This window comes from Mixophyes fleayi, chromosome 3, assembly GCF_038048845.1.
Source record: "Mixophyes fleayi isolate aMixFle1 chromosome 3, aMixFle1.hap1, whole genome shotgun sequence".
Lineage (NCBI taxonomy): Eukaryota > Metazoa > Chordata > Amphibia > Anura > Limnodynastidae > Mixophyes > Mixophyes fleayi.
In genome coordinates this window covers 81,479,185-81,506,674 of record NC_134404.1, presented here as the reverse complement: position 1 = coordinate 81,506,674, position 27,490 = coordinate 81,479,185, and the positions used below count along the sequence as shown (strand labels likewise).

At 38.1% G+C, this 27,490-nt stretch overlaps 1 protein-coding gene across 1 annotated transcript; it reads left to right on the top strand.

Moving 5' to 3' along the window:
- The first annotated feature begins 492 nt into the window (after positions 1-492).
- LOC142142696 (carboxypeptidase B-like) lies at positions 493-27,490 on the top strand. The gene is made up of 11 exons (XM_075200544.1): positions 493-557; positions 642-717; positions 13,013-13,137; positions 14,386-14,482; positions 14,557-14,658; positions 15,938-16,039; positions 18,426-18,536; positions 18,658-18,748; positions 20,609-20,811; positions 26,265-26,349; positions 27,306-27,490. The coding sequence occupies exons 1-11, from the start codon at positions 493-495 to the stop codon at positions 27,488-27,490; spliced, it is 1,242 nt and encodes a 413-aa protein (XP_075056645.1).

Sequence of the window (27,490 nt, the reverse complement as noted above, 5' to 3'; positions counted from 1 at the left end):
TCTAATGCTACAATATTAGCTATTTCCACATGTGTTCTCCAACCCTCTTGCCAATGACATTTTATGCAAGTTAAGACAGATTCGGCAGATATTTTACATATATTGTACTAGATTACAAAGTAAATGTGACAACAGTAACTTCAGGGAAATTAAAAAAAACGTTTTCTGTATTTAAGACATATTCAAGCTAAGCAATTATTCCTCATCCAATGTCTTATAGACACCAGAGTGTTATACCTAAGAGGACAGCACCCCTGTAACACGATGTACAATTTAAGTGGAATAATGTCTACTTTATTGATTTACAAACCTTGAGCTTGCCTTGAAACATTTCACAGGTGTAGTGTGCAACAGTTCAGGGTCACAGCTATAATTAAACAGCTGTAGAGGAAAAAACAACAGCATAGAAATACAGTCAGATACTCTACAAAAATAAGGAGGTTAAAGGTATAAAAAGCTGCAACACCTAAACCTGCTATTCACTAAAACACAATGTGGACTGTATTCATTTTTGCAACCATTGCAGCTGTGTCTGCTGAACCTACAACCTATTATGGGTAAGAATAAATGTTATGATATTTTCAAGGTTCATGAAAGGTAATTATGTTCACTAAACTCTGTCTATTTATTTATTTTTTAAGGGACAAAGTGTTTCGAGTACAGCCACAGAATTCTGAACATGTGGAACTTCTCAAGTCAATAGATTCTAACACAAAGGTATGATCTGATATATATGATATATTTATATGTATATACATATTTATATATATATATATATATATATATATATATATATATATATATACACACACACACACACATTGGTTTTGCTTGTTTTGGTTTTTTTAGAACACAGTGAGATTACCAACCTTACTGAGAAATAAATACGCTTAATATCCATGGGAAGGGATGGTGATGCCTGTGTTATAATGCTTACAATGTAGGTTTATTCCTAAAAGTCTCCTTTGAACATTACAGGCTATATACCCTGGTTTAGTGGGGAACTTGCATGCTGCACATTGTATGGTGTTATTAATATGTCTTACATATACTAAGTATTTTTGTTTTTGCTTATGCTTAGTTTTACCTTCGACCTACAGCTATTTATACTGTACTCTTCTAAAAAAGAACTTACAGAGTAATTTGCTCTTATACATGGTTTTGCCACACTTGCACCTGTAATGCAATCCCCTCCTCTCCTCCCCTCCTGCGCTTTGGGGTAATCTTTCTTGCCTATTTAAAATTAGTAGTCTTTTTTGGAACTTATCCTTCCACATCTCAGCCAGCTGCACCTCTCACATCAAAAGGATAACGGGCATCACTTGCTTATCTACTTCAATCACTACAGTATTAATGACACCATTATGGCTTTCATTGTTTGTTTAATTTGTACAGCATGGTAAACTGAATTTAAAAATGACTTCTTTATGAAGTTGAGGTGATAATTCCTGGCTAGTATAATCACAAAGCTCTACCATATAGCATCACTATAATTAATGCAGTTATATGTGGTTACAGTAGAACAGAATTTCATGCAAATCAAAATTTCCGATCATTTTGCAGTGGTGTGACGCTCTGGTGATACAATTTTCAAGTCCACTTTTGCATAATGATAATTTTGCACTGTTTTTGTCAATTCACATTTTGCTGAATTAATACTCTATAAACAGAGCTGGGATGACAACAGTCAAGTAACTCTGCTTAGTGGTGGTGTTGGATTATTATAGGAGCAATAAAAAATTATAGGGGAATTCTGTGGGGAATATTTAAGGCCAAGCTCTGAGAAAAGCACAATTTTCCACGGAAATGTGGAATGAGGCAAATGTTCCATGTTACAGTTTTCAACATTATGTTTATGTCTAGTTTAAAGGACAATTAAGCCTAAACATGTTGTTTTATCTCAAAGAGTCACTGCCAAAATTCACAAATAGATGTTATAGGCCCTGTACATGGTATAGACATAATTCTAGGATTAAATAGTAAGAATAATTGAATACTCTGGAAGGAGCCTGCTTGTAGTATACAATTTTGAAAATATTAAAATGTGTTCAAAATTCCTTTGACTAGATCAGTGATGAGAAACCTGGTACACTTCAGGGATGAATGATGCAGCCCTGTAACCTTTAGAAGGACCACACATTACTATTAACTCAGTAATAAGTTATAACAACACATTTAATCAAAGAAAATGACATCTATCTATAAAAGCATATCAGCAGGTATTTTAAACAAGAGTTACAAGCTACAACAAACAAATCTGACAATAAAGCAGTAAGGTAAGGGGGACTGCAGGTGAAAGCTTGGAGGGGCTGATAAAATAGCATAATTTAAAAATAAAAGAAAAATATGGAAAATATAGAAGACATAAAAGTAGGAGACAAATATATATTAAAACTCAGGACAAGTTAAGACAAAATAATAGTAAGTCCAGTGTGAGTAGTGGGTGCACTACTGGTCTCAGCAGTCCTATTGCTGTAATCTAACGCTTCATATTGTAAGTTTGGGATTAATAATAAGACACAGAGAGTCTTCCCCCTGTGCTCTTGGTTAGCCCTGTTAGCACCTCCATTATAGAGTTAGGAGCCTGGTAGTATGGGAGCCTGTAGTGATCAGAAAGACTCCCATTGCACTCTCCTAAGAAAGTTATCAAGAGTGTTGAAAAAAGCATAGGGACATTAAAATATTATAAGGCATTTACTGTAGAGGAGGCTTTCTGCAAACTATTTCTTTCCCTACTATCCACATACTATAAGAAACCAAAGCGAAATGATCAGAGCCAGGAGTAGCCAGAACTCCCTTTCACCACCAGCCAAACACAAGTGTTTTCTGACACTGGTGGCCATTTTGCTATTTATAAACAACATCCACTGTATAAGCACAATACCTCAATTCACAGAATAATTTGATTTGAGGTCATTTAAATATGAAGAAAAACTTTGTAACTAAGGGATTTGAAATATTTTCTTAACAAGATAGTTGTAACAGAATTAGCTGGATCTAGTAGTAAATCACGATTAACACTAGCTTACCAGAGGGGCGGAGTCTAACAAACTCCCCAATATTCACCAAGAACTGTTGCAAGGCGGTTCTTCCCCTCCCCCGCCCCTCTAGCTGTGCTTTGAGCTCACTGAGTTACTGTGCATTTTGTTTACTGTATCGTGCTGTCTCACCTTTGTATTGTAACTTTGTTTGTCCCTGTACGGCGCTACGGATACCTAGTGGCGCCCTATAAATAAAAATTAATAATAATAAAAGGCGGGATGGGCTTAGCTGCCGGGAGACACAGGTTGCGGTCCTCTGGTCTGCCTCGTGATGTAGTACTTGCGGAGAGGGTGAGCAGGTAGGAGCATAGTTATATATGTAGCACAAGAGAGTGTACCCCTAAGCCACACACACTCGGCAAAGCCTTTAAAAATTATATGCGGCACAGGAGAGTACCACTAGACTTATACTGCAGAATCAGTGAACTTTGTAATATAGCAGTACCACTGGAATCATACTGCTGAATCAGTGAACTTTGTAATATAGCAGTACCACTGGACTTATACTGCTGAATCAGTGAACTTTGTAATATAGCAGTACCACTGGAATTATACTGCTGAATCAGTGAACTTTGTAATATAGCAGTACCAATGGACTTATACTGCAGAATCAGTGAACTTTGTAATATAGCAGTACCACTGGACTTATACTGCTGAATCAGTGAACTTTGTAATATAGCAGTACCACTGGAATTATACTGCTGAATCAGTGAACTTTGTAATATAGCAGTACCAATGGACTTATACTGCAGAATCAGTGAACTTTGTAATATTGCAGTACCAATGGACTTATACTGCAGGATTGTTTTTGGATATTTTTTTTTTATTCATTTTTTTTATAATTATTATTTTTTTTTTTTCTTTATAACTTTTTTTAAAAACTTTTATAACTTGGGAATAATGGGGAAATAACAATGCCCTTAGAAGGACAGAGCACAGGACACAGCACCACTGGACTGAGCAGAACACAGCACAGCACAGCACAGCACAGCACAGCACAGAACTGAACAGCACAGCACAGCACAGAACTGAACAGCACAGCACAGCACAGCACGAGATATAGCAGGACAGAGGACCACCTAACACAACCTCCCTCTACCCTGATCAATGCCCGAGTGAAGATGGCGGCGGCTAGCAGGGAATTTATAGAATACGAGTATCGCGAGATCCGACAGCGGGATTATGACTCAGAGCCTCGGTTTCCGTTTTGCAATTGGCGGGAATACCCGGATCTGTCTCGGATCCGGCTCGGATCGGCAACGTTCGGGTGGGCTCGGATTTCAGATATCCGAGCCCGCTCATCTCTATTACAAACTGACTCAAATACTTTTTTTTGTCTAAGCTAATTGGACAAATATTACAATGTATCTGACTAAAAAACACTGCAATGGAAAGGAATAATCTGACTGATATCGATCCGATCATTATGGGTCATTCAAAACAGAACAGAAAAAAAATTAGGCACTTACAATGACATAAGCTGCAATGTAAATAATATAAAGGTAGTAGTATCATTTTAGTTATGAAAGTTGATCATAACATTTTTGCTATGTTTATTTTTCATTATTAACCTTATTATATTATTAATATATTTATTTTAGTTTTAAGTTAATTTCAAGCCAGGTGATCTGTTGTATTTATTTGCTTTTAGAAATTAAATAATTATTATTTTGATAATTATCGTTTTACTATTTTGCTTTATGTTATATCTAAGATTAGAAAAGATGTACAGTAGCTACATTTACAATGCTTTGTTTCATTAGTTTTTACTTTCTGCTACAGCTGCTGAGATTGATTTTAGATTTTTAGATTTTAAACATATGGTTTATACAGTGATCTTTAAATGATATGACTATTGTTGATTTGTGCAGAATTTGTGAAAGGTATTAACTGATTAATAGGATTTGCAATTACTGGCATCAGTTTTCTTTAATTGGCTGTTTTGTATTTAAATATGTCAGAGACTTTTCTTACCTCTGATGAAACTTCAAAGCTTATGCGGAAAAATACGTAAGTATTATCACCTTCATCACCATTTATTTATATAGCGCCACTGATTCCGCAGCGCTGTACTCATTCACATCAGTCCCTGCCCCATTGGAGCTTACAGTCTAAATTCCCTGACATACACACACAGACAGACAGACAGAGAGAGACTAGGTTCAATTTTGATAGCATCCAATTAACCTACTAGTATGTTTTTGGAGTGTGGGAGGAAACCGGAGCACCCGGAGGAAACCCACACAAACACGGGGAGAACATACATACTCCACACAGATAAGGCCATGGTTGGGAATTGAACTCATGACCCCAGTGCTGTGAGGCAGAAGTGCTAAACACTTATCCACCATTATAGATTATTGCGAATACTACTGATGTGTTCGTTACTTCAGATGCAATTTCTGTAGCAATTTTACCAGCGATTGAAAGTCCCAATGATCATGCAGATTCATGTGTACACATCTACACAGTTTACCTTCAGATCTACTCCCCCTGTAGTATCTGCTTGATTTGAATTCCATATAGATTCCAATTTATTTCTTCCTACTTAGAAATAGTCACAATAAATAATGAAGAAGCAACATACTTCAGTCAAGGTGGTACTATACTTATGACAATATGGTTTAGCTACAGCTATATCAAAGAAAGATATTTGAGATAACATGGAATTATATTAATTTTTATGCAGTGACAAATTGTTTCAGCACAGCACCAAGTCTGGAAGTTCTATATCTGGAACAAATTGAAAAGAGTTAACTAAATTTGGTTAAAGATTGTTATGAGAACGCTTTTCTAAAGTGGAGTTAAAGAATGTGTGTTCCTTGACCCTGCTTGCTTAACAAGACTCATATTTAGCATCTCCATTATGGAGACAGACTGGAATACATTTTAACTTTGGCACACCACTATCATGCTATATCATTTTTATTGTCTAATATCTTCGTCTGGCATGTCACTCTTTTGTCATTGTGCTTCAATAAGGAAAATACTGGTACTAGGTGTGTAACCTGATAGTAATACATTAATATGTCTTCCAGTATAAGTGTGTATTTGGGAGCCTCAAATTGCCAAAATATTCTTGATCAACCAGGGACATGAAAATATGAAACATAAAATTATGAAATGGGAACCAATAAATTATTTGAAAGATATACCGTCACCATGTTACTGAGTTCCCAAAAATACATAACAAGTTCAGAGTCGGGATCATTAAGCTAGATGCCAGGGATGCAGATGGCCAAGGATTTTATACATACAGAACCTGAATGTATTTTATTATATAACATACATTTATTGTGGAGCGCTAGGCACTAGGCTTGTGAGCATACATTTCACATGATAAATGTGCATGTTGCTGTCATAAGCAGATATGGTTAGTTAGGTTTCTGAATTCTTCAGCTTTTGACTATTTCAGGGACCTCAATTACATTGACACAGCATAGAAAGCTGGTCATTGATCACCAAAGTTTCTGCTTCTCCTCTTTTGTTGGAACTTGTGTAATGTTCACCAAATATTTCCCAGAATGACTGTACATAGCACAGAAAAGGAAGTAATTTCAAGAAATACAAGTTTTGGGTGAAAATTTGTTTGGATGTGCGAATCAAAAAAACACACAAACAAACAAACAAACAAACAAAAAAGGAGCAAATCATTCTCATAGGACTGCTGAGTCTATGCTTTAAATATTCTAGTAAAGTGAAAGGTAGGAACTGTCACTCTATGCTGGAAAAGTATGATTCTTTAAACTGTCAGCCAGGAGCAGGGGCGGATCTAGAAAAATGCTGTACCCGAGCGATTTAGGGGGGGGGCTATTTAGGCCCCGCCCCTTTCTAACATCTTAGGCTGCCGACGGCTGCACACTATGTGCAGGTCCGTCCAGCCGTGACAGGCAGGGACAGTGTGCTGCCAGGCTGCTCTGATTGTGTTTTAAACACAGTCAGAGCAGCCGGGCAGCACACTGTCCCTGCCTGTCACGGATGGACGGACCTGCACATACTGTGCAGCCGTCGGCAGCAAGTGTCTGCTAGGGGGCGCAATCGCCCCGATCGTCCCCCCCCCCCCCACCTGGATCCGCCACTGGCCAGGAGTAGCCCTACCACAAGCAGAGTTGCAGAATCTGACATGTTACTTGCAGGGCCGGTGCTAGGGTCCTAGGCGCCCTAGGCATATTTTCAAAATCATCGCCCCCCCGCCCCATTTTCAACATTGGCGCCCCCCTCGGTCTTTTCTTACCTTAACTTGCCTCTTCTCTGCTCCGTCTGCTCCCCTCCACTCACTGACACAGTCAGTGAGTGGAGGAGAGGAGACGGAGCAGAGAGGCGGCGGGAAAGGTATGGTCAGTGGTCGCCGCACAGTTTTAAAGAAATTTTTAATCTGTGGCGCCCTCCAGAGCCCGGCACCCTAGGCAAGTGCCTAACCTTGCCTAATGGGAGCGCCGGGCCTGGTTACTTGTCTTCACTGGTTGACATGCAGGTTGTGATCCTCTGCCCAAATTCCAGGCATGACAGGCTGGTCCAAAGGAGTCCAGGGGAGGATAAAGCAAGCCATGTCATAGGCAGGCTGGCGGGGGCGTTCAAAATTAGCAATAGGCATTAGAACATTAGAATGGTCAGGATCACAAGCAAAGGTTCAGAAAACAAGAATCAAGCCAGAGAATTGGTACACAAGGAATCCAAAAGGAGGAAATAACACCAAGAGCTCTGGAGCAAAGGAAATACTCTGGCACCGTGCTGTCAACAGAACAGGCTTTAAACAGTGTATGAGATTTGAATTGGGCAGGCGATGTGACATCAGCAGTCACCACATTGCAGTGTCAAAAGTGCATTTATGCACTTCCATCACTAGTGAGAGCAGCTCACTGGGAAGGAGGAATTACCGAACTTCGGGTGCAGTGCCTGTCACACAGCAGATGCCAGGACCCGCCGGGAGATGAGAGCGTCAGACCCCAGATCCGGTTAGGAAGTCTCACGACCCGGGGTCATTGTGTGACAGTATCTTTTCTCAACTGTAGTCTAAAACTGTTGACTAAAACCATGAAACAGCACCACATAACCAAATAGGAAACACCTGATATATACTGTGAGAAGGCATATACTGAATTACACTACATTTAATTAACAGCTTGCAATTGGATGGCAGCAAAGAAGAGTGCCATCACTCCCTTTTTGATCATTTAACAGCAGGCAGGGTTAGTGAGCAGATGCTTGTCTTTTAATGGGGATTTTTAGTTTTTCTTTCTGACTTAGACTATAACAGATCAAAACAAAAGAAGGAAGAGAAGAAGACTTTATTTCCTATTTGGACTATAGTGGATCAAGAACATTTTATTTTATATTGAAGTGGTAAACAATGATTTGGGGACTAATTTATTCATATAAAGTTAAAATAATAATTGCTTATCTTTACTCTTTACTATTTTGGTATAGTGGGCATATGGTCTTAGGGACCTCAGTGCATTATACTAGGATCTCCTAGGTAGCAAAGTTGCTATTCGACCCTGACAGCCCATGGGGGGCAGGAAGAGCACCAGTGATTTTCAGTACTGGGCAGGTAGCCTCTGGAAGATGGATGGGAATGATAACTCTTGCAGCGCCCCTCCCCATAAGTCGTCAGCACTGCACTGACCAACCTGTGGCTGGTTTTCACTCTATCAGGGGCCCCCTTGTTTGTGGACGCTTTAGTGGAAACCAATCCAGGGGCAGCCTACTGGAGGGAGGAAGGGGATTTTTGCAGCAAAAGAAGCCCAGCAGCCACTGAAGAAGGGAAATATAGAGTAGCCAAAGGCACTTCCCATGGATATTATTGGTTGGAGTATGTCATCAATTTAACCCCTAATACATAAGTGAATGACATTTGGCACAAACAAATGAGTTTAAGTGCGTTCGGCTTATGACCCCACTTGTCATACTCTGCTGTTGGCGGGTTATACCCTTTCCACAAACAAAAGCTCAGTCTGAGGCTTGCCTCCATTCCCCTCCTCACATAATGACACTGCCCCTGTCACATGAAGCTCTGTCCTCACTAATATAAATAGATGAGTAGATATATCAGTGAATCTTATAAGATCAGCACATTCATCTCATGAAACACTTTGCTTCTATAAACAATCCAATGATTTGATTGGCTACAGTATGTCGTATCCCCGCCCACTTCAATACTGTGGACATCCCGGGCGAGCAGGAGAAAATATAATTCATTAAATAAAGTGCTCAGACCCTAGCACCTTAAAAAACCTAATCATTTATGTCTTGAAAAATACAATATTATGCAATCATTTGATCTCAGTTAAGCTACACTAACATTTTACTATATATTTCTTAAAAAAGTACATACATACACAAGTAGTTAATATTAGAAAACTGCTGAGTTATATGAAAACTTCACTGCAGGAAATGTGAAATGGCACAGTGACATTTTTTAATTATCTCTTGAAGAGTAGGAGTTGTACATTAACCACAGGATGGTCACAAATAAACAGAAACTCCTACAATCTTCATTCCTAAATTTGTGCATACAATGCACACAAATGTTTGACTGTCTATACAACGGTATATAAGATAAACACATAGCACACTACAGCATTTAATTCTATCATTTAATAAATAAAGTGTGCATTGTGTACTTTTCAACTAGACAATGCAGCAAAATGTGGTCCAACTTCATTCTAAATTCTCCATATATTTATGTACATATATTTACTAATAACAGTGTTTTATCCCATTTTTGTGCTGTCCAAAAGTTAATTAGACACCAAACTAGAGTGTGAAACAATTTTCACTTCTACATATTCACTTTACCTTATAAACCAATAGCATAGTGATTAAATAATGACTGCATTGATTGCAAAACTTTCATATTAACAGCAGACAAGCCTTTATTTCAAACATTCATTCACACAAGAGGTATATAGGCATTATCTTTGTAAGAACAATGAGGCTCTAGGCAAATTTACTTTTATTTTGTAATGTCCGTAACTATCGTTACCAAAAAAGATTGTCCGATGCGATTAGCGTGGTTCCAAAACACAAAGAGATTTAATAGCAAAATATAAGTATAACTGATACATATGCTGCACACTGGATCAAGTAACAACTCATCAATCCTGAAGTCTGTGTTGTCAAAGAGAGTATTAATGTACTAGTGGCCTGTTTATATACAATTTTCACAATGTACACAAAAATATTTCTTCATTGGTTCAGAGTTTAAGATAGTCCAGTACAATGCAGGTCATAGGTCAGTTCAAACAATGCTTCTCCAAAGGTGGGGGCAACGCACTCCAACAGCTGTGTACATGTCTTGCCTCAGGGTACCGCCAAAAATCTGGTTTAAACTAATCCATTAACAGAGTATTAATCTTTACTTATCATAACTAGCGATCACAATGTACAATCGCTTAACCGATGATACTGGATTCCTGCTGGTGAAAAGTGGATTAACATAAGACCAAACACAATACAATTCTTATGACCTGAACCATAAATATCTTTAATGTAGGTTTACCTTTGTGTCATAAAATCGCAAAGTTTTAATAATAAAATAATGTGAATTGGAAACTTTGTTTAAAGTGAACTATTTACAAATTGACATGCAAATGTAGATTTATTTACTGTGTTTTCCGATGTGATTGCATATTTAGCCTTTGTACGCATTGCATACTAATCGCAATCACACAGGAAACTATAACAGCCGATATTTATTAATTTAAAAATGACTTCATCGAATTATTTGACTTCAACAACTTCCACATTTGCTACTTCTAAATTAGATTTGTCTAGTGAAGTTCGGTCTAAGTACATGAAGATCTTTTAGGGTTAGCTGAAAAACCATGGAAATTATTTTTCAGTTGTCTGCATGCTATTTTATTACTCAAGGATTTTGCTATCACATGTATTTCTGTAGATTACACTGCTTTATACTTTAAAATAAATTTTAAACGTATACAGTATGTATATGTTGCATCTTCTAATTCAGACCCGGACAACCTGTGAAAGCATACCCTGCCAGCTATTGACTGGCAAAGCATGCTGGGACTTGCAGTTTCACAAATTGTTCAGTATAAATCTCCCTCTTAGATGAAGATAAATGTTTGTGAGTATGTGTATAAAGATACTGTACGTGTTTAAGTTCTAATAACTCGCAGCATTAGGTACTGTAGGTTTAGGAAACAAGTTGTTGTGACACAGACGGGCCATCCATGAATTTTTTTAAGCATGTTTAAGGGGGGGTCTTCAAATCAAAACGGTTGAGAGCAGCTACACTAGAATCATGTCACAAAACAATGTGCTGCATCCATGTGATTTTGCACTTTTGTGAACAACTTTAATAATGCTTTGATTTTTTTTGCTTTCCACTTAGACTTGAACTTAAAAAAATTCTCTACTAACTATTAAATTCCTATAAAAGAAATTAAATAGAAATACCAGAAAATAATCTAAACTTACCTGCCCCAACAATTGATAATTTTGCAAAACTGTTCCATGAAACATTCACCTCATTCTGCATTTGGCCATGAGGTGCATGTTTGGTCATGTGGAAGGATTCACAGACTTGACCCAATCACACCACACAGCAAAATTGGTTGACCATTAAGCCCCAACTCTGTTGATAGCCTGTCAATTCTGTGAAGCGCAAATTTACAAATGCAGTGCCGATTGATATTCTGTGGAAAGGCACAGTAGATTTTAAACTTGAAAATTGTATCTCTGGGAATTTGTACCCCTACACAATTAACCATGAAAGTCGATTCAAGCTAAATTTCACTGCAAATACTCTCATCTCTACAAGGGATTATCTGATCATCTGATTTATGTAGATAACATTTATACATTGGACAAAAAGTTTTAAATCAGTACACAATGTATTTTTCCATAATAACTACTGCCATTGTGCAATTCAATAAAAGTATCTGAAGGATAAGTACATTTTAGTCACTCCCAATACAGCCATTCTAATGACAGTGCATTTATTCTGAATATTCCCTGTATTGTTCCAAAATTTATTTTACAGAAATGAGATACCAGATTTTATGCTGAAATCAATAATCGCTGTGTTTGTAATTTTTTTCACATTGTATAGATTTTTTTTATTATTAGAAGGGGATGATGTTTGGCTCCAAGCATTTTCGAGTACTACAGTAACTAACATTGCAGATTTTCCTGTGTACCTCCACGGTGCCAGAAGCACTCCACGACACATCACGGAGAATTGAATCACCCTTAAATGTCTATTACTAACCATTATAGTGTATATTTGCTTTGGCTCTATGTTAACCATTACTAACATGAAGAGTTATGTTATTTTATTTTACACTTTATATGTCTTTTTGATTTAACTTTTTCATTGATGCCATTTTGTTCCTATACATTATGAAGCATTTAAGTGACTATTGGTATTTTCCTGCATTATCAGTGGTCGAACTGGAAATTTATAAGTGGCTGTATGGAAATTTAGAAGTGGCAGTATGAAAAATGTAATGAGAATGTAAGTGAATGGAATTACTTAGGTTTACAATGAAGGCAGTAGTAGAAGTGGCGGTATTGCATACCACAGTATACAACCCCACTTAGACCACTATGCATTGTTGTAACATATCATTTATTTTTATTACTTTTATCTTTGATTACACTCAGGCATTGCTTCATTGATCCTTACCAAAATTAACCTTGCAGAAATTGTGATGAATTTCTTATTTAAACTTTCAGTCTACAGCTAGGTTTATATTTACTAAACTGCGGGTTTGAAAAAGTGGAGATGTTGCCTATAGCAACCAATCAGATTCTAGATATCATTTATTTAGTACATTCTACAAAATGACAGCTAGAATCTGATTGGTTGCTATAGGCAACATCTCCACTCTTTCAAACCCACAGTTTAGTAAATCTAGCCCCTAAACTCTAAAGAGCAATGTTTAATGTATGTAAACTATTATTGAAATATAAGTTTTAACAGTACTTTCTGTCTTCATTTGCAGCTTGACTTCTGGGTTCCAGATTCTGTATTGCTGGTAGAAGAGGGAAAAAGTGTAGACTTCCGTGCTGAATACCATGTAGCTTATGATATCCAAGCTCTTTTTGACCAAAGTGGACTGCCTTATGAGTAGGTTTCTTGCAACAACACAATGAGTTGGATGAATCTGCTGTTTTGTTGATAGTAGTCCAAAATGATATTTGTTCTGTTTCAATGTGATAGAACAGGTAATAAATAGGGAGGTGGCCTTTTAGGGCTTATTTCCACAAAAGATTTACCTGTTTGGCAACAGTACTTCAGAATGTCAACACAGTGAATCCTTCAACCCTTGTAATTATGTGTAATTATGTGTGATCAAGGGTGTAACTATAAGTCTCAAGCTGCGGGTTTGGAAAGGCTGCAAAATGTATAGAAACAATTTTGTACTGCTAGTGCAGCAAACAATGAATTGGTAATTAATATCCAGCTTCTAGTTTCAGGTTGTGTTGTGGTCACAACAAGGAAAGTTGTCCAAAAGTGGGCAACGCAAAAGATAATCATATGCAACACAATGTGTTGTGGTCTACACAGTCCACCAAATGTCACACTCTCTAAAAATAAACAAGGTACCTACTTCTCAAGTGGTTACAATTGTCTTCTTGTACAAGTCATAGATACCCATGGAAGTATTCCAACCCTACAAGCTTTTGTAATTGAAGGATATTAGTATACAATTGTTTGTTTTAAAATCTAATAGGATGGAAAATCCTGACAGGAAATTCCCTCTATCTTCTCATTTTCTTGCCTACCCCCATCCTGTAAATCTGCCTACCCCTGACTGCTACCTCCTGGCTACTTTGTATGTCATCTTCTACCACATTCTGATACATTGTACATTGCATTTAAGTTGCAGCGAAATGGTTTGTCTCACGGTGTGTGCGTCCAGCTTGTCCCTTCCCCTATATTATATAATAATTGTCATTTTGTTCTGCGCCCCATTGTATAGCGGTGCAGACTTTTGTTGCGCCTTACAATAATATAATAATGCAATAGTCTCAAGTCTGGTTTATACTGCTTTTTAGAATTGTGAGGTTATGGGAGAAAGAAGCCCATCCTAATGTCAGTGCCAAGGTTAAAGTACAGTTTTTAACACACATACTATTCATGAGAAAATGATTTCCAGAACTGCGATCCTCTCTTTTTATCTTATACTTCCTGCTAATTTGACTTATACATAAAGCAAATCATCTGCTAATTGAAGCTGCTTTTTTATGTCACTTTATTGCAAAAAAGATATTTCAATATTCCACTGTAGAATGTACCATTGCAATGTAATAATTTACAATATTAGTCACAGTTTGTATTGATATAATTTTATAAATGTCTGTTTCTCTTTAGAGTTATGATTGACGATCTGCAGGTGGCCATGGAAAAGCAACTCAATAGTAACATCCGCTCTGTCCATAGCTACGAGCAGTACAATGACCTTGAGACGGTACATATGTAAAAAATCTGTCAATCATTTAATGAAAAATGGTAATATTATATAAAACAGCATTTCTTCTGCAGATTTATGCCTGGACTGCTAATATTGCCGCCCAGAACCCAGACCTCGTCTCTCGCTCTCAGATCGGAACTTCATACGAAGGTCGTCCTCTTTACTTGCTTAAGGTAAACAAATGCTAAAATGCATCTATAGTTGAGTGAAGAATTAACTTTTAAACAAACGCCATGGTCCAGCTTTCTCCATATATTGTGCTCACATCAAACCACACCACAGTCACATACAGATGTTTGTAAGAGGATGGATGTAATGTTGTTGAATAGCACTGATTTGTGACATCTATGCAGCTTGCTCTATCTGTACTAAAATTCAAATCAATGATGTTTAGCTCCATCGTTAACCTCTATATTGCATTGTATTTTTTTCGTAAGAAACCTTGTTTTGCTTCATTATCTTGATTTTTAAGAGAGCTGCAGGACTTATAGTGGATAATTTAAGACTTCTGTCTTATTACATAAACATCAAGGGCCTGGTTAGAGTAGACCACAATTTTTCAGCCGGAATGTACACATAAATATACGGCAACAAATCTAAATACACTAACGTGGGTATATTGAGTATTTTGGGGGACAATAAGCATGGGGCCCCCACACACAAAAGCATCAACCAGTCTATGACAGCCTGGTCTGGTCACAGTGTAACATAGACACCCACAATGTGGGGTCCCCATCATAATGTGCTCCAGCCACATGGGTTAGAACTCCCTAGACAAATCAGGTCCAATAAAAATGTGCCCCTGTAGGGAAACAACTACAACTGTGCAGAGGTTGTCAGGATATCGTGAAATAGATAGATGATCATAGCTTAATTGAGTGGAGCGACAAGTCCCAGCAAACCCTGGGAACCATTAACTGCTTGGGAATGCTGGCACTAATGGAATACTAGTGTCAACATACCAATGGCTGCCAGAGCATGGTGCTGCTTGTAGAACTGCAAGAAAAAGCTTTCCCTGGCAGCCAGGGCCTACCGGAACATGTTGTTCCACAAACCTTAAGTAATAGTAAATAAAGACACTGACAGCAATTGTAAAAATCCTTTGTTACAAATAAACCCTCATTTTTCATCTTTATTATACTCTTATTGCACTCCTACATATAGAGGTATATTCTTGGATTACTTCAGGGATCCAAGAATAAATTACATATTTTTTTTATTTGGATCTTTTTATAGCATTAAAAACACCATTACAGTTGGTTTAGATAATAAAAGAAAATCTAGTTAAATAACTGTTGCAGCCTCAATAATCCAATTTCAGTTTAGACAATGAAATGTTGCTAGTAATTACAGAAAGTTAAAGAACAATATCCCATTTTAAATAACTGTCCAGTTGTCTTTCTTTGTTACATCCATGGAGATTACTCTTATACTTGCTGCTTTATATTTTAGGTTGGAAAGGCTGGGGAAAACAAAAATGCTGTATTTATTGATTGTGGATTCCATGCAAGAGAATGGGTCACTCCTGCATTTTGCCAGTGGTTTGTGAAGGAGGTAATGTCATTTTATGTATCTATATAAAGTGACGCTGTTTATAATACAGTAACAGTGTTTGAAGTGGGGTGGCATGTGCCAGTATGACATTCCGGCACTTCTCCGTCCCTCTTCAGGAGCATCCAGGGCCGGTGGTTAGTGGGGAAAGCAAGGCGGGGGAACGCCATGCTGGAGAGACACTCCGCCTGCCTTCGCCACTTGTCCATTCTCACTGACAGTGTCGGGAGTGATGTCATCATGTCCTGAAACTGTCAGTGAGAATCGATGCAGAGAGGAGCCAAAAGACAGAAGAAAGAAGAGAGGAAGCAGAGAAGACAGAATAAAGAAACTCATAGAAAGGTAAGTAGAAACGGAGGGGGACAGCAGGGGAAACAGGGTGAAGAAGGAGGACACATTGTGATTGAGGGTCAGAGGATGGTGGAAGAGGCAGAGTATGATGGAGAGGGCACAGTGTGAGGGAGGGGACACAGTGTGATATGGAGGAGGCATAGTGTGATATTAAGGGAGCACAGTGTGATGAAAGAGGGGGCACAGTGATGAAGAGGCAAATGTGTGATGAAGGAGGGCACAGTGTGATGAAGGATGGGGCACAGTGTGGTGAAGGAGAACGCACAGTGTGATGGAGGAGGGGGCACAGTGTGAGGGAAGATGGGACAGTGTGATGAAGGAGGGAGCAGTGTGATGAAGAAGGCTATGTTGTGATCAAGGAGGGCACAGTGTGATGAAGGAGGGCCCAGTGTGATGAAGGATGGGGCACAGTGTGATGAAGGAGGGTGCACAGTGTGATGGAGGAGGGGGCACAGTGTGATGAAGGAGGGGGCACAGTGTGATGAAGGAGGGTGCACAGTGTGATGGAGGAGGGGGCACAGTATGAGGGAAGATGGGGCAGTGTGATGAACGAGGGAGCAATGTGATGAAGGAGGCTATGGTGTGATGAAGGAGGCTGCAGTGTGATGATGGAGGGGCAAAAGTATGAATTCACTAGTGAGAGTATTAGAAGCAGGAACAGGGATTGATAGAGAGGATCAAGGAGTAAGGTAGGCGTGAGTGAAGCAGGATGTGAGGCACGAGTGAGAGCAGGTAGGGATGGAGAGAGGGGGATACCTGCAATGAAGATAGAGCCACATAAGAAAAGAGAAAGGAAACTGATAAGGGAAAAATAAAGGGCAACATGGAAGATACAAGGGAGATATTTTGGAAAGTTTATTATATGGAGATATGAGGGTAAATGTAAGTACACAAAGGAGACATAATCGAGAGGTGGAGGGACACAGAGGAAAAGTAATTTGACACAGAAGAGGTAGGGGTCACAGGGTGGATAGCCTTGCATAATTTAATATGTCTTATATTATACTATAGTTTTAAAATGCATCTAAAATTAATTTCACTCAATCAAAATCCCTAAACCTTTGGGAGGCCCGACCATCCATTTCAAAGTGGAAGTTCCATACCACTTCTAAATTTCCACTTCGACCAATGTATAGTAGAATATGAACAAGGAAATCGGTTGGCAGTTTTATGTTATACATACACACATACCAATGCACAAGTATTTGGAGGCAACAGTTTGCCATAGATCCAGTAGTGTAATGAATTTTATGAGTAATAATTAACCCAGTCATATTTAAAAAGAGAGATAACACTATAAAACAGAAGAAAATAAAATAGAAAGAGAGATATCATAAAAAGGGCTCCATATATAAATAAACAAGCCGCATATGTAAAGTCTGTTTCATATACTGGTATCTTTGGCACTACAATTTTCCTACATAAGTTTGGCTGCATCTCACATCACTGCTCTGCGCCCTTTGAGGGCCCTGCCTCTTCTGTTATTTAACTCTCAGTCTGTGGCTTCCCATCCTTTGTTTACTGTTGTAAAAATCCAATAAGAATCTTCTTTCCTGCAGTAGTCTAAATGGAAATGAGTAAATAATCTGAATAGATGGCCACAATTTGATATAATATATGAATAAAGTACCATCAGGGGTCAATAAGCAATCAGCCAATCAGAATTAGCTAGATAGTGCTGATGGTGTCATCATCATTCTCACTTATCTTTGCACAAGGCCTACAGTACCTGCAAAATATATACCGCCTAAGAAGCATATCTAGGGATGCGTTCAGTTCTCCTTATGTTACATCTCCAGGGGGCTTACGTATGCACACACCTACTGTACAGCAGTTTATGCTTTGCCTTCCCCCGTTCTCCAGGCGTAAAGGAGACACATTTTGCTGCACATATGCAGTGTGGAAATGCATGTTTTTCCACCACAAGAATTGTTGTACACCTAATTGTAAACAAGTCTCTTAGTACACAAATAGTTTATTTTCTGCCTATGGTATATCCACAATAATAAGGTGTATTTATTCCATATCTACATTAAAGGCTGTTAACTCATATGGCTCTGATGCTGAATTTACCAATCTTCTCAACAACCTGGATTTCTATATTTTACCAGTCCTAAATGTTGATGGTTACGTGTATACCTGGACTAATGTAAGTTTGGTTTATTTCACAACATTTTTATTTATTAATTTATGATTTATTTTTTGTAATGTTTATTTTTTTCTAAAAAACACTAACCTGTTCATATTGTATACTGTAATATTTGTTATAGGACCGTATGTGGAGAAAAACTCGTTCTCCTACCAAGAATTCCAATTGTGTTGGTACAGACCCCAATAGAAATTTTGATGCTGGATGGTGCAGTAAGTTCTATGTTTTGAAAATGTCCAGACACTTACAGACCAGACCTGTGAAAATGGTCATCTCATATTCTTTTATTTTCCGATATTGTTATCAATTTATAATGGATGTGCTCTAATAATATAGAATAAAATGGTTCTTTACACACACACAAATATAACAGTTATCTTCATCATTGTAATAATCATCATCACAGTAATATAATAAAAGTCATACATTCACATGTATATTGGAACAACCAACAAAATTGCTGCCTCCATTATGTGCAGATGACATACCACTTTAACGTAAAATATAACCTTTATCTTGTGTCTTGTAACACGACAACCTATAAACAGGGAGTCTCCTCTGTTAAGCTACTGTCTACCATCGAGAAGTCCATGATAGCTATTTTCAAGGCTTCCTTTTTTGACTGAGCCCAAACCACCCGCTTATCACACATTTCTTGAATCCATCAAGTATCCCATCATTACATGCTAATCACTATATGAACTCAAATCTATTATCCGCTTGCATTATGAGTGAAGGCATAATATTCATTTATGTTTTCTCTCCATTATCATGAACATGTAAACAAATAAATATAATATAGTTTCGAGATCATTTGAACTATAAATATACATATCGTTATGTAACATACCTGTAATACAGTACAGTTCAACAACTAAGATAATATATTAACCATTCACATAGGCAATTTCCAGTTTTCCCAAAAATGGGGTTTAATTTCTGCTCTTAATTAACGCTTTTAATTAGATGTATGTATCACTATGTAGTATTCACAGACACACCATGGCAGATGTCCTAGACATGATTGTAAAATCATGTATATGGTACATATAATTCCGTTCCAGCCACTTACACACAGATTCTGCTATACATTGATCCATATAAGCATAGATACACATAAAACATCACAGAATCATTGATACTTATATCAGAAAAGATTGCACGTAGTTTTATTTAAGATGTAATAATCTCATTAGCATATAATCTTATTTTATTTATTATGATTTATTTATATAGCACAACCATATTAAACAGTGCTGTACAGACATCAGTCCCTGCCTCATTGGAGCTTACAGGGTAAATTATCAAAATTTGCAATCAAATACCACACAACACACACAAACACACTAGTGTTTGTTTTATTCAGCAGCAAGCTAGCTTACTAGTATGTTTTTGGACTGTGTGAGGAAATCAGAGCACCTCGAGGAAACACATACAACCTGCACACAGATATAGCAGACAGATTGGATATCAACTTCAATCATTCATTTCCAAAATCCTACATACTACCTACACTCCAAACTCAGGATTCTTTGTTTTACAGCCTCCATTGTAATTGTTGTGGGTCATGAGGGTGTGTAGTAGAAGGGAAATTAAAGATTTGGTGCTGACTGAAAGATGTAGAGTTTTCTTTAGGTGTGTGTGTGTGTGTGTGTGTGTGTGTGTGTGTGTAGTTGAAGCCCTTACAGAAAGGACCATTGATAGAGTTTTTTGTGAGGGGGTGTAACTTTCATCGCTCTTAACTTTTTTCTATAGCCAAGACAAGATTGCTGTCACTGGTCTTTTATTGTGCTTAGAGATAGGAAGAGATGTAAATTGAACAAAGTATATGTAGTTGGAAAACTTTTAACACATATGTATTTCTTAACTAACTTAAAAAGCAATGTTCACATTATTTCTCAAAATATTTGGCAAGACTGCTTACTTTTTATTTACTTTTATTTCTTAATAAAATGAAATATGTTGAGCTTTTTTGTTAAACATATTTGTCATTCTGGAATAATAAAATTCTATTTGACATGTCATAAAATTAAACACATGTAATCAAACCAATTTTATGATTTTTTTTTAAGCTGCTGGAGCAACCTCAAGTCCTTGCAGTGAGATTTATTGTGGCATAACTCCTGAATCTGAGAATGAAACCAAAGCTCTGGGGGATTTCATCCGCAGCAATCTCTCTTCCATAAAAGCCTACCTGACCATTCACTCATACTCCCAGATGTTGCTTTTCCCCTACTCTTACAAGAATGCTTTAGCAAAGGATTACGATGAGCTGGTGAGTACTTAGAAGAAAGACTGAGGACATGTCCTATTCCTGAAAAATTAAGCCTGATTAAAAAAACATTTTAAGCCAACTACTGGCAAAACATTAGCTAGCGTAATCTTTTGTGATTAGCATCAGTATTTGATTATGAACAGGTTAAATACAGATGAAAAGCAACAAGAAATTAGACAAAAAGTAACTGTGTGTCTACCAATAGTGCCCTTCACATCACTATTATTCAAATTAGAGATGGGCGTATCCAAGTCGGCTCGGTACTCTCCCTCCGATTCAGAATTCAAAACGAGGCAAAACGTCATTGTGATGTCGTCGGATCTCGGAGCTCGGTTCTCACAATGTTTCAAATGCATAAATAGCCGCCTCCACAGCGGCATTTGAGAGAGGGAGAGAGAAGGGTTAGGTCGCAGGATTAGAGCAGGGAGAGAGCAGTTATTAGAGAAGTAATTAGAGCAGTTATTAGAGCAGGGAGAGAGCAGTTATTAGAGCAGGAAGAGAGGAGTATAGAGGAGGCATTTTTCCAAACATTACAAACTGTTTGGGGTGTCATAATCCCTCCTAAAGAAACTATTTTCTGCCTGCAGAAATTGTAATATACCAGCACAATTTCTTTCTGAATTTGCACTACAAGTGTTGGGTGTCACATATTCCCCTGTAGTAAAAAGCAATTTTCTGTTGCTGCACTTGTAATATACCAGCACTATTTCTTTCTGAATTTGCACTACAAGTGTTTGGGGTGTCAGATATTCACCTGTTCTAAAAAAGCTATTTTCTGGTGTTGAAATAATTATATACCAGCACTATATCCTTCTGAATTTGCACTACAAGTGCTTGGGGTGTCCGATATTCCCCTCTTTGACAAAAGCAATTTTCTGGTGCTGAAATTATTATATAGCAGCACTATATATTTCTGAATTTGCACTACATGTGTTTGGGGTGTCAGATATTCCACTCTTTGAAAAAAGCTATTTTCTGGTGTTGAAAATATTAGATACCAGCACTATATATTTCTGAATTTGCACTACAAGTATTTGGGATGTTAGATATTCCCCTCTTTGAAAAAAGCTATTTTCTGGTGTTGAAATTATTATATACTGTGCACTCAAAACTCACCTCTTCCTCAAAGCCTACCAACCATCTACTTAACCCCCATCTCCTCCCTTTGCTCATCCTCTTCTCTCCTCTTGCCTCAACTGGCTCCTCTTGTGTCTGGTCTGTTTACCCTCCCTTAGGATGTAAGCTCGTATGAGCAGGGCCCCCTCCCCTCCTGTCTCCATACCTGTTCTTCCGCTCCGTCTTTACTGCATATGACTAGCCGGAGTTTCTGAAGTATTGGTACTTTTTGTTCATTGTTCTGTATGGTTTAACCCTGTATAGTCTACTGTTAGTACTGTGTGCGGCGCTGCGGATACCTTGTGGCGCCTAACAAATAAATGATAATAATAATAATACCAGCACAATATCCTTCTGAATTTGCACTACAAGTGTTTAGGTATCAGATATTCTCCTCTTTGAAAAAAGCTATTTTCTGGTGTTGAAATCATTATATACCAGCACTATATCCTTCTGAATTTGCACTACAAGTGTTTGGGGTGTGACATATTCCCATGTTCTAAAAAATCTATTTTCTGGTGTTGAAATTTAAAGATATCAGCACTCTATATTCCTGAATTTGCACTACAAGTGCTTAGGGTGTCAGATATTCCCCCCTTTTAAAAAAGCTATTTTCTGGTGCTGAAATTATTATATACCAGCACTATATATTTCTGAATTTGCACTACAAGTATTTTGGATCTTATTAAAATGGATTCACAGCAGTCCACATATGAGCAGGATCAGCAAGCAGCTGCTGGCACCAGTCTTGCTGGTAGTCTTCTCTGTACATCATCTGGTAAAGACTATGTAAAAGTACATAGTCTTTTTAAGTCAGGGAAAAAAACACCCAAAAAAAACCTTTTACCGTGTTGAAGAGAAAAAGAGCTGTAACTGATGAAAAGTTAACTGCCGAGAAAAAAAAATTGCCAACATGCCATTCTACACACGCAGTGGCAAAGAAAGAATGAGGTCTTTGCCTTTCTCTATTAGTGCGAGATCTAAAAATGTTACTGAGCCTTCTTCTTGCAAGGTCACTCGTGACCAAGCAAGACCAAGTAATTTGGAGTTCAAAAGTGGTGCACAACTACTGTTATGTGTGAGAGCCGAGCTGCAAAAAAGCAGTAAGGCATTAGAGGAAAATGTATGCTCAGAATCAGAAATGACACCAATCCCTGAGGAGAGTCCATCCACGAGTGGTATGTGTAATCGTGACCATACTGATAGTGTACCCATAAAGAAGGGCCCTTTCAGCATTTCTGCTGATGTGTGCCTGAACAGCCTGAGTATAGCCGGTGATACACCAATTGAGCATGACACTTTGGAATTAGAAGAGGATGCGGGGGAGATTTGTGTAGCCGACGAGGGTGCTAATGAGGATGTTGATGAAGATGAGTTTGTTTGTGTAAGTCCTGCACCAGTGGCAGCAGTGTGGCACCAGTGGAAGCAGTTTTGGCACGTGAGGTTCTGGCACCAAATTGCACTTTCCAAAGAGAAGCAGGTATGACGCAGGTGGCACACCACAACAGTTTGACATCGGCCTGGTTTGAAAGATTTTACCAAAAAATGTGTAACCTTGCCCATAACCCCAACCAATCCCACTATTAACATGCAAAGGATGGTGGAGGATTATTTTTTAAGAGTTAATTGATATGGAAATGTCAGACAGTCCCTTTCCATACTGGGAAGAAAAACAGGCCATTTTGAAACCCATGTACAAACTTGCTTTGCAATACCTAAGCTGCACACCCTCCAGTGTGTACTCAGAATGAGTATTCAGCACAGCCGTGAACCTTGTCAGTGATCGACGTAGGAGGATACTTCTGAAAAATGTGGAAAAGATGATGTTCATCAAAATGAACTACATCTTCCACGAGAAAGGTCTTTACTGCCAAATACCTCCAAGTACTGACACTTCTGTAATGGCGGATTCCAGCGGAGATGAATTAATAGTCTGTGATGATGGTGTACACACTGAGGGTGAGGATGATGCTGAAGATGATGACGACAACATCCTTTTAAAACTTTCACTATAAGTGTATGGTGTAATCTACCTCCAAAGAGAAAAGGGCATTTCTATTTAACGTCTTTGCAAGCTGCTGTTTTGTCAATTACACTATAAGTGTAGGGTGTAATCTAGACCCAAACAGAAAAGCTGCTTTGGGCATTTCTATTTATGATACAGTCTTTGCAGGCTGCTTCTTTCTCTATTTAACTATAAATGTAGGGTGTAAAATACATACAGACAGACACCCAACTGCCTTTTTTGCTATGAACGTCAATAGCTCTTTTTAGAACGTTGCCTGCCACCCTGGATTGGTGTGTGTAGCTGTAGAATAATTTGTGTAACTGACGCAGATGCTAAAGAGGATGTTGATGAGGATGATGATGAGGATGATTTTGTTTGTGTAAGTCCTACACCAGTGGAAGCAGTTCACTGGAGACTAGAGAGTGACAAGGACAGTGCCACTCCTCCTATTTCTGTATGAGCTATGGCACAGTAGAATGTCACTGGTGACTTTTAAAAACACTGCCAGTCCTAATATTTGTTTCAGCAGTAAACACTGCCACCAATCCTATTTCTTGGTGAGCTATGGCACAGTACAATGTGACTGCAGATTTTGAAGAACACTGGCAGTCCTATTATTTCTATTTCAGCAATGACTTTTACCAATGGATCAATGCCACGTAGAGTGTAGACTGGCAACAAAACTAGGACCTCTCCTGTTTCCATGTGAGCTATAAAAACACAGTACAATGCGACTGCAGATTTTGAAGAACACTGATAGCCCTATTCTTTCTATTTCAGCAATGACAATTAGCAAAATGTGACTGCAGATTTTGAAGAACACTGCCAACCCTATTATTTCTATTTCAGCAATGATAATTAGCAATGGAAAAATGGACCTCTCGTGCTTCTGTGTGAGCTATAATAACACTGTACAATGTGACTGCAGATTTTGAAGAACACTGACAGCCCTATTATTTCTATTTCAGCAATGGCAATTAGCAATGGAGCAGTGGATCTCTCCTGTTTCTGTGTGAGCTATAATAACACAGTACAATGTGACTGCAGATTTTGAAGAACACTGACATCACTATTATTTCTATTTCAGCAATGGCAATTAGCAATGGATCAATGCCACGTAGACTGTAGACTGGCAACAGAACTGGGACCTCTCCTGTTTCTATGTGAGCTGTAAAAACACAGTACAATGCGACTGCAAATTTTGAAAAACACTGACAGCCCTATTCTTTCTATTTCAGCAATGACAATTAGCAAAATGTGATTGCAGATTTTGAAGAACATTGCCAACCCTATTATTTCTATTTCAGCAATGACAATTAGCAATGGAAAAATGGACCTCTCGTGCTTCTGTGTGAGCTATAATAACACAGTACAATGTGACTGCAGATTTTGAAGAACACTTCCAGCCCTATTATTTCTATTTCAGCAATGACAATTAGCAATGGAGCAGTGGATCTCTCCTGTTTCTGTGTGAGCTATAATAACACAGTACAATGTGACTGCAGATTTTTAAGAACACTGACATCACTATTATTTCTATTTCAGCAATGACAATTAGCAATGGAGCAATGGACTTCTCTTGTTTCTGTGTGAGTTATAACTCAGTAGAATGTCACTGGAGACTTTTAAGAAAACTGCTACCCCCTCCTCTTTCTGTTTTAGATATGATGCTGCCCAACTGCACTAGAGATTGCCAAGAACCGTGCTACCCCTTCTGTGTCTCTCTGTGAAACGGTGATGGATTGCCGTGGAGGGTGATTCTTGTAGAATCCAAAACTTGCAAGATCCGACGACGCAACAATGATGTTTTGCCTCGTTTTCACTTCTGAGGGTGCGCGAAAATACCATGCCGAGCCGGCTCGGTACTCGGATTGGCAAAGTTCGGGTGGGCTCGGTTCCCCGAGAACTGAACCCAAGCATCTCTAGTCTTATAGCATCTATTCCTTACTGATAAGGCAGAGTCTTTCCTCCTTGGTGGAAGGTACTGATGTAATGCAGTAGGCACTCACAGTGTTACCCATATGATAAAATAGATAGACTCATATATGAAATAGAAGTCCATACAATCATCTCAGTTATATTTTACTACAGAAAGAAAAACTGTTTTAGTTGAGCAAATTACAGAAAGCATATACCAACTTATCTAGTCTGTATAATGTTCAAATATTAAAAGAAAAAAAATATTACTCTTCATCTTGATTTAACATAGCCCAAACACAGATAAGGAAAATGTTGAAGAGACCAGTTGAATTTTCCAGCAAACAGTGGTTATCTGTGCTTCTAAAATAATTAGCATGTTCAAATTATAATACAAATGTATCTATTGCAGTACTCCCTATCAGAAGAAGCAGTTAATGCACTATCCTCTTTGTATGGAACCACGTACACTTACGGACCAGGAGGGAAAACCATCTGTAAGTTGCTTATTACTACCTTACTACTTATCAGATCGCTATTTTCCTGTTCTGTTGATGTGCTACTCCTTGAATCTTTCATAGTACTAATCTGCATTTATCATTGTATACTCGGAGTGGACTGATGAAGAACACTGTACTCCACAATGCACTAATAGAATATACAAGGTAGAATCATTATTCAACTGCCACTAGTCAAGTTTTAAATATATATATTAAATGTAATGTTAAAATTGTGAAAGATAACAAATATTTATACACAAGAGAATTCATTCACAGAAGCAATATCACATTTCCAATAATGTCAAAGTTACAATCACATGTAGTCATGGCCAAAAGTTTTGAGAATGACGCAAGTATTGGTTTTCACAAAGTTTGCTGCTTCCGTGTTTTTAGACCTTTTTGTCAGATGTTGCTATGGTATACTAAAATAAAATTACAAACATTTCATAAGTGTCAAAGGCTTTTATTGACAATTACATTAAATTTATGCAAAGAGTCAATATTTGCAGTTGACCCTTCTTTTTGAAGACCTCTGCAATTCACACTTGCATGCTGTCAATCAACTTCTGGGACACATACTGACTAATGGCCGCCCATTCTTGCCTAATCAATGCTTGGAGTTTGTCAGAATTTGTGGGTTTCTGTTTGTCCACCCGCCTCTTAAGGAGTTCTCACATGGGATTAAGGTCTGGGGAGTTTCCTGGCCATGGATCCAAAATTTTGATGCTTTGATCCCCGAGCCACTTAGTTATCACTTTTGTTTTATGGCAAGGTGCTCCATCATGCTGGAAAAGGCATTGTTCGCCACCAAACTGTTCTTGGATGGTTGGGAGAAGTTGCTCTTGGAGGATGTTTTGGTACCATTCTTTATTCATGGCTGGGTTCTTAGGCAAATTTGCTTCTCTGGCATTATTTACTAATGTATTTATGTATTTATTTATTTTGTACCACAGACCTTGCTGCTGGCGGCTCTGATGACTGGGCTTATGATACTGGCATTAAATACTCCTTTACATTTGAGCTGCGTGACACAGGAAAATATGGCTTTATACTGCCTGAGTCTGAGATTAAAGAAACCTGTGAAGAAACCACATTGGCTGTTAAATTTATTGCTAATCATGTCCTGAATAATGCCTGA

What these genes read in the sequence shown, in the direction of transcription:
- LOC142142696 (XM_075200544.1), top strand. Translation starts at nt 493, where the DNA reads ATGTGGACTGTATTCATTTTTGCAACCATTGCAGCTGTGTCTGCTGAA. An exon ending in AGTACAATGACCTTGAGACG is followed by an intron (nt 14,483 to 14,556) that starts GTACATATGTAA and finishes TTTCTTCTGCAG; the next exon opens with ATTTATGCCTGGACTGCTAA. An exon ending in ACCAGGAGGGAAAACCATCT is followed by an intron (nt 26,350 to 27,305) that starts GTAAGTTGCTTA and finishes TTTGTACCACAG; the next exon opens with ACCTTGCTGCTGGCGGCTCT.